Genomic DNA, 12,065 nt, shown 5'->3' with positions numbered 1-12,065 from the left:
GCCAATGTAAGAATACAATCAATAACAGCCAGGGTAGTCTGTCACCACCACAGCCCAGCTAGCCGAATACAGCAACCCTTGAATATTCCAATGCAGCTAAAGCACAAGAAAATGACCTTAAAACCAACTTTATGAAACTGATAAAGGTCCTTAAAGAGGAAATGAATAAATCCCTTAGAAACTGAGGAAAAGACAATAAAAGATTGAAGTGAATCAATAAATCCCTTAAAGAATGTCAAGAAAAATCAGTTTAAGAAAATGAGTGGCTGGGTGGTAATGGCGCACGCCTTTAATCCCAGCACTCAGGAGGCAGAGGCAGGTGGTTCTTTGTGAGTTCGAGGCCAGCCTGGTCTACAGAGAGAGCTCCAGGAAAGGCGCAAAGCTACACAGAGAAACCCTGTCTCAAAAAACCAAAGAAAAAGAAAGAAAGAAAATGAGCAAAACTGTTCAAGACCTGAAAATGGAAATAGAAAAGCAATAAAGAAAACACAAATTGAGAGAATTCTGGAAATGGAAACTCTAGCTAAGTGAAACAAGAACTACAGACCCAAATATCACCAATACAATGCAAGAGATGGAATAGAGAATCTCAAACATTGAAGACAAGATAGAAAAAATAGATACACCAGTTAGAGGAAATGTTAAATCTAAAAAATTCCTGACATAAAACATCCAGGAAACCTGGGATGCTATGAAAAGACCAAACCTAAGAATAATAGGAATAGAAGAAGGAGAAGATTCCCAGCTCAAAGGCCTAGAAAATATTTTTAACAAAATCATAGAAGAAAAATTTGCTAGCATAAAGAAGGTCATGCCTATAATGGTACAAGAAACACACAGAATACAAAATAGACTGGACCAGAAAACAAGGTCCCCTCACTACGTAATAATCAAAACACTAAACACAGAACAAAGAAAGAATATCAAAAGTTGCAAGAGAAAAAGACCAAGTAACATACAAAGGCAGACCTATTAGAATTACAACTGACTTCTCAATGGAGATAAAAGCCAGAAGGACTGGAGAGATGTGCTGCAGACTCTAAGAGACTACAGATGCTATTCCAGACTATTATACCCAGCAAAACTTTCAATCACAATACATGGAGAAAATAAGATATTCCATGATAAAGTTGAATTTTAACAATGTCTATCCATAAATCCAGCCATATAGAAGGAAGGGCTCCAACCCAATGAAATTAACTACACCCAGGAAAATGCAGGCAATAGATAATCTCACACTAGCAAAACACAAAGAAAACACACACACACACACACACACACACACACACACACACACACACACACACTACCATCACCAACTACAACAAAACAGCAGGAGTTAACAGTCATTGGTCATTGATATCTCTCAATATCAATGGACTCAACTCCCCATTAAAAAGACACAGATGAACAGAATGGATGGGAAAACAAGATCCATCCTACTGCTGCATACAAGAACCACACCTCACTGGGTGGTGGTGGCACATGCCTTTAATCTCAGCACTCAGGGAGATGGAGGCAGGCAGATCTCTCTGAGGTGGAGGACAACTTAGTATACAGAATGAGTTCCAAACAGACAGAGATACACAGAGAAACCCTGTATCAAAAAAAAAAAAAAAGAAAGAAAGAAAAAGAAAAAAGAAAGAGGAAAAAAAGAAAGAAAGGAAGGAAGGAAGGAAGAAAGAAAGGAAAAAAGAGAAAGAAACATACCTCAGCATCAAACATAGACATTACTTCAGAGTATAAAGTTAGAAAAAGATTTTCTAAGCAAATGGCCCCAAGAAGCAATCTGGTGTAGCTATTCTAACAGCTAACAAAATAGACTTCAAACCAAAATTAATCAAAAGAGATGGGGAAAGACACTTCACACTCATCAAAGATGACATTTCAATTCTCAACATCTATGCCCCAAATGCAAAGGCACCCACATTTGTAAAAAGAAACATTACTAAAGCTTAAATCACAATCAACCCTCACACATCAATATTGGAAGACTTCAATACCCTATTCTCACCAATGGACAGGTCACCCAGACATAAACCAAACAGAGAAATACTGGAGTTAGCATGTTTTGTGAACCAAATGGACCTAATACAAAAATTTCACCCAAACACAAAAGAGTATACCTTCTTCTCAGCACCTCATGGAACATTCTCCAAAACTGACCACATACTCATCACAAAACAAGTGACAACAGATTTAAAAAAAAAAAACTGAAATACCCCCCTGCATCCTATCAGACCACCACGGATTAAAACTGGATTTTAACAACAACAGAAACAACAGAAAGTCTACACACCCATGGAAACTGAACTATTCTGTAATGAATGACTGTTGGATCAAGGCAGAAATAAAGAAGTAAATTACAGACTTCCTAGGATTCAATGACAAGGAATGCACAACATACCCAAATTTATGGGACACGATGAAGGCTGAACTAAGAGGAAAGTTCATAGCACTAAGTGCCTTCATAAAGAAATTGAGAAATCTTACACTAGCAATGTAACAGCACTCCTGAAAGCTCTGGAACAAAAAGAAGCAAACACATCCAAGAGGAACAGATGATAGAAAATGAACAAACTGAGGGCTGAAATCAATAAAATATAACAAAAGAGACCAATACAAAGAATCAATGAAACAAAGAGCTGATTCTTTGAGGAAATCAACAAGATAGACAAATCCTTATCCAAACTAACCAAAAGGCAGAGATAGAATGTCCAAATTAACAAAGTCAGAAACGAAAAGGGGAACTTAACAACAGACACTGAGGAAATAATTCCATAGACTCATTAGGTCATACTTCAAAAACCTATACTCCACAAAATTGGAAATCTAAAAAGAAGTGTGGGGGGTGCTTTCTTGATACCACTTACCAAAGATAAACCAAGATCAGATAAACAATTTAAATAGATCTACAAATCCTTAGCAGTTTAAGATTTTGCTCATTCAGACAGAAAAGGCTAGAGATGCACAGTAAAGCAGGTTCAGACTGAAAAAAATTTCTGGACAGGTTACAGCATTTTTTTAAAATATGCACAGGCTTTAGAAAAAAATGGATATAGACAATCATAGAAAATGGTAAATAGTTTATAAATAATTTTTTTTAAAAAGTCATGTAGAGATGGGACATACACATCCTGTATGTTATTGCATTGATTTTGAATTTTTTTTAATGCTGATGAGCAAAAGACAGTTGCTGAGAGACATGGGGTTATGAAAGAGATTGCTGAATTACACCAGCCTATATACTTTCGACATGCTTTAACTTTAGAACGGAAGTCAAAAACTATATTGCTTTGGAGAAGAGGTCATGCTTTTGTTTCCACAGGAAACAAAGGGCTATGGGTTCATTCAAGACTGATAGAGATCAGGTTTGATCAGTGAGGACCCCCTGAAAATCCTGGCTACAGATATAAAGAAATAAACCTAGAAAAACCACAAGACAGGTGATGTATATTTTACCTGCTCAAACATAAAACAAAAAATTATCTTTGGCTGGCTTGTGTATAATACACATTCCATATTGTGTTAATGAAGATATGCACGTTGTCTTTGAAAGTTTATGTGTTTTCAGAGCAAGGGGACCAGACACCATTGAAAATGGGTGGCCCAAATTATCCAGCCTCTCAGAGTGCCTCTATTGCAATTTACTCAGAGTTCTGCATACAGAACAGCTTCAAGACTGCTGACTGAGATGGTCCAGGCTCACAGACTATTTTAGCAAGGACTACAGATAAACCTGTGCTTTCCCATTGCACAGAGACTGGACAACAAATGTTACAACTGGTTTTCCCAGGACTTACTTGATCATGATCTTAATTTTCTCAGGTTCCCTAAAAAAATGCCGTCAGCCAGAGACAATACAAAGCAGTCTAGAGAACACAACGGCCACATTCCAAAGAGGTGGGGTAGGTGGTTTTTTGGTCATTTGGTGGCTTATGGATGTTTGTCATCATTTAGTGAGGATGTAGGAATATAGGATAAAAGGACAACTCTTCATCTCAAGTCATAAAAATGTGAAGTAGGATTTCAGCTGATGATGACAAGCTAATACCTGGAAGAAGCCAAGGGCCTCCCAGAGGTCAAGCCGAGGCTCACGGAGTCCTGGTGATATTAGGTCTTGGATATCAGCTGATTGCCTGCAATGAATTTCTTATGTGCTGCTGCAGCTTCTCCGTTCAATTCTCTTTCCAAATAACAGTGCGTTTTGATCATTCACTGGGCACAACTTCCCCTCTACTAATGGAATATTTAGATAACCTTCTGTGCTGACAGCAGTAACACAGTCAGAACCTTAGTGTCAAGTCTCCCTGTAATTATCATCATTAGCAACATCTGGACAGAGCCATCTCCAGACGAAAATACCTTATCTGAGAAACTTCCCAGACTTTTTAAGAACAAACTTTTCAGAAATTACTGGGAGAGGAGCTAAGATGGGAAAGAACTAGATAGATGAGAAATAGATGAGTCAGAACTAGATGAAAGAATTAAGATAGGACATAGAGGGAACAGCAGGAAAATGTAGAGAGAAATCAAGTGAGAAAGGTGTAGATGTAACCAACCGTCTTATTAAATAAGAAACACAGAGCCGATTCAGAGAAGAAAGCCAAGAGGTCAGAGTTAAGAGCCTCACCCTTCCTGATTCAGCAATCCTCTTCAGCCAAGAGAGCTCTCGGAAAGGGACCTACTTCCTGTATGTATGTCTTTATATAGTCTAGCTGTTCTGCATTCTCATTGGTTGTAAACCCAAACACGTGACTGCCTCGTCACTGCTTGTATGTGCAGCCCTCCAGGTCCTCTATGGTATTGAGATTAAAGGCGTGTGCCACCGCTGCCACACACTTGCTATGGCTCTAATAGCTCTGATCCCCAGGCAACTTAATTTATTAACATACAATTAAAATCACATTTCAGTACAAGTAAAATACCACCACATTTCCCTTTTTCTATTTTAATAAAAAGAAAATGGTTAAACTAACAAAAGAAAAACTATATACAAAAGTACAATAACTATATACAATATATACAAGTAATGAATATCTAAACAATGTTTAGTCCATTTGTATTTGAAAAATTCAGAGAAAATAATTTCATTATCTATCCTATTTTGGTAAGTCCAAAATGTATCTAATTCATTTTCTATCCTAATTAATCTTCAACTATAACTAACTAACCTTCAACTATAACTAACTAATCTTCAACTCCCTCAGAAACCCAAGAAGGAAATAATATTAGCTAACAAAAATAAAAACAGGAAGTGCATGCAAGCAACTTCCAAAAAAATTGTGAGTTGACAGAAACAGCCAGCTGCCTGGACAGTCACCTGAGGTTTCTCCGCAGTGCTGGGGCATCATCTTCAGCCTATAGGCTTAGCATATCTGACAGACTCATTTGTGAAGTAGGATGTACACAAGGTCAACAGTTCGACCTCACATTGGGTGAGAGCAGTCCATGTACCAGAAACACCTGAATTCCACTAGTGTCATGTCATGATTCAGGATTTTAAATTCTGGAAATTGTTGATGGTTTTTTAATTCAACTATCCATTCTTCTTGGCTGTGTATATATGGCTTCATCTCAGCAACCCGTTCTTCTCCACATCCCTCTATCAAATGCCAGTCTAGTATTGAGAGGCGTGAGCTTAGTTACTCTTCAAGAATAACTGTTTCAGCTGCTGTTCCATAGAACATCAGAAGCCATCGGCCCACTGCCTGTTCAGCTGCCTTTGAAGAAAAGGGCACTGTACCTTTTCCAAATTGTGAAGGCCACTTCAGGGATGGTGCCATATTGTCCTGGCCTGAGAAGATGCCTTTTGATAAAGCCATAGCCATGCTTGTTTAGGCAAGAATCAGTAGTCCTTTGTTTCCTGTCTGTCCATTTTGTCAGCAGTTGAGTCGGGGATACTTTGTTGTCCAGTGGCTAACTTTTGCCACAATGAAAGTTAACTCCATATGCAGTTTCTTCAATGCCCATATTTTCTCTGAAGTAGATTGGTACTGCCAGGAGCCGACATGTCTCAAAAAAGAAAAATTTTCTAAGTTATTAAAACATTTTAAATGCCATATTCTGTAGATCTCTGAAGGGTTTGAAGTTGACCTGTCTAAAACATATCTGCTCAATTTTTAAAACATATCTAATATGACTACAAGTTCTATTGTAATGTCTAACTACTAACTTTCATTTCTTTATATTCTAATAGTCGGTAATAATAACATTCAAGGATCAGAAAATTGCATTGTTAAATGAATGGTATAAGTACAATTAGAAATATACATATAGCATTTTCTAACAATATCAATTTCAATATATATAATTTGTATACAACATAAAACAATCCAATCCAATGTAAAGTATTTAAAACTAGTAATTGTCTTTTTCTTCTTTTCTTTTCTTTTCTTTCTTTCTTTCTTATTTTTTAAAACAAGAACCTTAAATCTAATCTCCTTTGCTTAGCCTTTTTCCTAACCCTTGACAACAACTTGTAACCAACCCCCCTAAACAATGAAAATTATCCCAGACCCAAAACCCATTAAAAAGACCAAAAATCCACCCGCCCCACACCACCTCTTTGGGAATGTGGGCATCGTATTCTTAAAATCGCTTCCTGCTGGGTATGGTCGAAAGTATCTTTATCCTGAAAGAAAAATTTTAGGTTAATTGTCAAATTCTAGGAAAGGTAACTATATCCTTCATTATCCATTCTGTGTATAATGCCAAAGTTCAGGGTTTATCTCAAGTCCTTATTCAAGTAGTCTTTGAGACTGGATCATCTCAGCTAGTCATCTCAAAATTGCTCTGAGCACCTTGTAGTTCAAAGCTGATCTGTAGATGATGTTTGTCAGCTTAGTGATAGTATTATTGTCCACGTGGAATTGTTGATGTTGTGGGGCCCCATCTTCTTCCTGGAGACTTCAGTTGATGTTAGGCCTGGCCATGATTTCCTGCAGAAAACTGATAAGAGACTCGAACACAAAGACATATATATGCAGCTAATTGAAACCTTTTTTCTAGAATTAGTTAGTACTCTATATGACCATTCATATCTTAACAAAGTTTAAAATGTATATATATATATATATATATTAATCTTGTAAATTTTGATATAAAATTTATACTTTAAGAAAAGTTTAAAGAATCAGAGTAGAATCAAAGAGTTGAGATTAGTAATAGAATAGTCCCTTAATTAATTTGGCTTTTCTCCTGTCCCATAGCAGAAGATGGCTCTTTTCTTCTGGCATGATACAGGGAGTTTGCATTTTCCTTTTAACAACATGCTTGAGTTTAAAGAAGGAGAGAGCCATTCTCCAACTCCAAAGTCAGCTTTAAATTTTAATTGAACTGGGACTATTAGAAGACCAATAGTGTTAAATTTCTTTAGAGAAGAGCAGAAACAAACATTTAGGAAGACATAAATTTTTTAGATAATATATACCCATACGCCGTTTCACTCTGCTTCCTGGGATAGATGATTTGTCCCTTTTCTTCAGTTGTCTCATTTGTCCAGTGTTCTTCAGATTCCTTAACCTTCATTCTCCTAAAAGACAAAAACAAAAACCTTTCCCCAAGACTAATTTTGGGGATGTTCCTTTTTGGCAAGTTATTATCTGATTAAATGAAAAGGCATGTGTTACTGGTAAGTTAGTTTAAATTGGATGTTCATGCTGGTTGAAGAACTATCACCTCCTCTAATTAAGAGGTCTCTCTTGTTCAAATCGAACCTTTATCAATTTTGATGGTACCCACAGCTTATCTTCTCCTGTAGAAACAAAAGCAAAACCTCGTCCCCAATGTAACACATACCCTGGTTTCCATTCTGAGCTCAGCACATCCTTAAAGTATATAGGCTGATTTAATTCTGTAGTTTTTTCTATTATCCAATGTCTCTCTGCAGCTGTTGTTCCTTTCTCATTGGCATTAAGAAAATTCAAAGTTAATAGAGCATTATGCAGTCTATTTCTGGGGGGTTTTGTTACCCCTTTCTGTTTATTTAGCATATCCTTTAGAGTTCTGTTTGATCTTTCTGTAACTGCTTGACCTGTAGGATTATGTGGTATGCCTGTAATATGCTTTATATTGTAATAAGCAAAAAACTGTTTCATTTTAACAGAGACATATGATGGAGCATTGTCGGTTTTAATTTGTGCAGGTATACCCATGATGGCCATAACTTCTAGCAAATGAGTGATTACAGAATCAGTTTTTTCAGAACTCAAAGCAGTTGCCCATTGAAATCCTGAATAAGTATCAATAGTATGGTGTACATATTTCAGTTTTCCAAATTCTGCAAAGTGAAACACGTCCATCTGCCAGATTTCATTCCTTTGAGTACCTTTTGGGTTACATCCTGCTGGTAATGGCGTTTGATTGTAGAAGGAACAAGTAGGACATTTCTTTACTATTTCTTTGGCTTGTTGCCAGGTTATGGAAAAATCCTTTTTTAAACCTTTACTATTGACATGATGTTTTTTTATGAAATTCTGAGGCCTTCAGCACATTTCCTATCAATAATTTATCAATCTCATCATTGCCTTGTGCTAGAGGGCCTGGCAGACCAGTATGGGATCGAATGTGAGTTATATATAAAGGATGACTCCTTTTCCTGATTGTATCTTGTAATTGAATAAATAGTGAAGTTAATTCTGAAGCATCAGGGATAAATTCTGCAGTCTCAATATGTAATACTACTCTTTCAGCATACTGAGAGTCAGTTACTATGTTGAGAGGTTCTGAAAAATCCATTAATACCAACAGAATAGCATACAATTCTGATTTTTGAACTGAATTATAAGGACTTTGAACCACTTTACTTAAATTTTCTGATTTGTAACCTGCCTTTCCTTGTTTGTTGGCATCTGTATAAAATGTACGAATTCCAGATATGGGTTTTTCCCGTATAATTTGAGGCAAGATCCAATCAGCTCTCTTTATAAGATCAATTCTATCGCTTTTGGGATATTTGCTGTTAATTTCTCCCAAAAAATTACTGCAAGCTCTTTGCCAAGGTTCACTTTCTGTCCATAATTTTTCAATGTCCTCCTTAGTTAAAGGTACGACAATTTCTGCTGGGTCTATTCCTGCTAATTGACGAAGTCTCAATTTTCCTTTCCAAATCAAGTCAGAGATTTTTTCCACATAAGTTTTTAATTTTTTATTTGGTTTATTTGGTAAAAATATCCATTCCAATATAATATCTTCCCTCTGCATTAATATTCCTGTTGGGGAATGCCTAGAAGGTAAAATAACCAAAATGCAATCCAGCTTTGGATCAATACGATCCACGTGCCCTTCAAGGAGCTAAATAAAAGAGCAGAATAGAAGCTATGTCAAGAGAGAACTGACTCAGAAGAATAAAGTGAATGGACTAAGAGTTTTGTGTATGTAGATTTATTAGAGTATCCTTCAGATTAATTAATCTGCCACTGGTAGTATCTCTTCTGGAACTCTGGGAGAAGGCTATTAAGGGCCTGGACCCCAATACTCTTCGTTAGATATGAACTTTGGTATACTGACACAAATTTAAAGTTACTTTTGTTATATTGTATATTTCTACTATTGTTTGGGGTATTGTGCTTATGCAGCTCATTTAAAAATGTCATGCATAATTAAGAAATGTAGTTTGGTAGTTAGTCATCTATAATAATCAAACTTGTAGTCATATTAGATATGTTTTCAAGGTTAAACATAGAAGTAAGGCAATGTTTAATAGCATACAACTTTAATCCTATCACTCAGGAGGCAGAGATCCATCTGGATCTCTGTGAGTTTAAGGCCACACTGGGAACAGAGCCAGATGTGGTGGCACATGCCTTTAATCCCAGCAATAACTATGGAGATCTGGAGGTCTGTACAGACAGACAGACAGGAAGTGATGTAGCTAGGCGGAGAGAGGAAGTAAGAGGGCAGGGACAGAAAAGCATACAGGTGTGGGTGTACAGGAAGTAGCTCTCTCTTTTCGGCTGAGGATTTCTAGCGGTAAGGACGTGGCTGGCTTCTTTCTGCTTCCCTGATCTCTCAATTTTTACCCCAATATCTGTCTCTGGGTATTTTATTAGTAAGAACATTTAGAAATCTGTCTTATAGGAAAGAAAGATTAAAAAGCCCCAAGGCAAAAAAAAAAAAAAAAAAAAAAAAAGCCCCAAGGCAAAAGCCAGAAATGAGTCCAAGCTGGGCTGAGCATTCAAAACTAATAATAAGTCTCCATGTCATGATTTGGGAACTGGTTGGTGGCCCAATAGAAAAAGCCTGCTATGGAGAGTTGGGGCACAAACGAGAGTTAGGAGGAGACACTGGGAAGAGAGGAGGGAGGGGAAACTATGGTCAGGATGTAAATAATAATAATAAAATTATTAAAATAAAAAGGGGGGATTGATGACAAAATTCAATATTTTTGAATAAAGTTAAGAAGTCTGGTAGATATTTCTCTTAATGTGCAGTGCACTCCACACAATATAAAAGCTTAGACACACATACACAAAAAGTTTACCCACTTTTAAAGTGGATTAAATAGTACTATTGATTGATTGATTCATTCATTCATTCATTAAAAACATCCCAGGCTATTGATGAATTGATAAGTAACCAACTTAACAAAAATCCAACTTTTTCTTTTATTTTATGTGTATGGGGTGGTGGTGCAAGTGCCTATGGCTGGTAGAGCAACTGGGTCCCCTGAAACTCCACTTACAGGCAGTTGTGAGATTGCTCTCCTCTCTGTGGGTGCTGGGAATCTAACTTGGGCCCTCTGCAAGAACAGTACATGTTCTTAACCACTACAGGCCACAACCTTAGTCTTGATCCTCCTGCCTCCACCTTCACAGTGCTGGGATTACAACTGCGTGCCACCTCAGGGCTTCGTGCATACTGGGCCAACACTCCTCCACCTAAGCTACAACCAGAGCCTGGTCACAATCCTTGTATTCATAATATGGAGCAATATAAAAATGCCAGCAGGTTAATTCTGTGCGTTTTGTTGCTTGCTGTTTGTTTGTTATGTTTTCCTTCTGTCTTTGCAATGGCTTTTGGGAATCTATCAGAAGTCTTGGGAAGGTTGTCACCGTCCACACTGCTGGTCCTGTACCACCTACATAGAGAGCACTGCTCTTCTTCATAACGATAATGTCCAGTCATGTAGGAAATTAACAAGACAAACTCTGTTCTGTCATCAACAAACGAGTCTTTTCTGTATATATCAAAAGGCCCATCCCACAAAGTTCTGACCTGTAATTTAGTTTTCCTGAGACATCAAAATGAGAGTATAAGAGAAGCTTGTCACACTCAACCTTTGAGGTAGTTTGAGTTTTGTAGGTCATAATGGAGACAGTGCTTCATCCAAGATCAGCCCCGAGTGTCTGTCTGATTAGGAACGAGCTGATCCCTCATCACTAAGCTCGCCATGCTGACGCATGCCTTCTGGACCAACACGCATCTGGTTGCTTTCATTTTCAAATTGTCCTCTCCAGCTTTAGAAAAACATCCTGTGAAATTTTGTCCGACATGTCTGGGATTTAAGAACAATGACTTTGGCTGGGAGTGATGGTGCACGCCTTTAATCCCAGCACCTGGGAGGCAAAGGCAGGCGAACTTCTCTGAGTTTGAGGCAAGTCTGCTCTACAAAATAAATTCAAGGCCATCCAAGGCTACATAGTGAGAAACCCATTCTGAAAGAAAAAAAAGACAGGAAGAAAGGAAGGTATTGTGAGGTATTCACCAAATAAGACCGCTCAGACATGGGTTTAAGCCAATGAAAAGTCTTTATTAGCTGACCAACTACTACACTGGTTGTTCAGGATCCCAGTGTAGCTCCAAGACTTTCTCAGGGTGAGCTTTTAAGCACAAAAACCATGTTCTGGGTTGACATGCTTCAGTTAACGAGAACAGTTAGCCAGAAGCAGAACTACAGAAGCCAAAAAGCAAGGTTAGTACATGTAGAGACTTTCCCAGAACTGTGGACTTTGATGGACTAGGCCTTTGTTTCAGTTTTGGCAGGTGATGCTGTCTGCATGCTGAGCTCTAGAGCCTGAATGGTTCTTCCACCATGGAGTCAGTTGTGCTAAGGTCTCGGGGCC

General features: G+C 37.7%; 1 protein-coding gene across 1 annotated transcript in view; it reads right to left on the bottom strand.

Moving 5' to 3' along the window:
- Window positions 1–12,065, bottom strand: part of LOC128103270 (uncharacterized) — a 74,495-nt gene that overhangs the window by 58,922 nt on the left and 3,508 nt on the right. Inside the window, exons 2-3 of the mRNA XM_052727491.1 lie at window positions 4,771–4,798; window positions 1,589–1,597 (exon numbers count right to left, since the gene is read on the bottom strand). Coding sequence (XP_052583451.1) covers window positions 1,589–1,597; window positions 4,771–4,798 — 37 coding nt within the window. The remainder of the gene's footprint in view (window positions 1–1,588; window positions 1,598–4,770; window positions 4,799–12,065) is intronic.

Source organism: Peromyscus californicus, unplaced genomic scaffold, assembly GCF_007827085.1.
Source record: "Peromyscus californicus insignis strain IS unplaced genomic scaffold, ASM782708v3 Scaffold_8__1_contigs__length_139910024, whole genome shotgun sequence".
In the NCBI taxonomy this organism is placed as follows: Eukaryota; Metazoa; Chordata; class Mammalia; order Rodentia; family Cricetidae; genus Peromyscus; species Peromyscus californicus.
The sequence above is the reverse complement of the archived record's forward strand: the minus strand, read 5'-3'. Positions and strand labels throughout refer to the sequence as shown.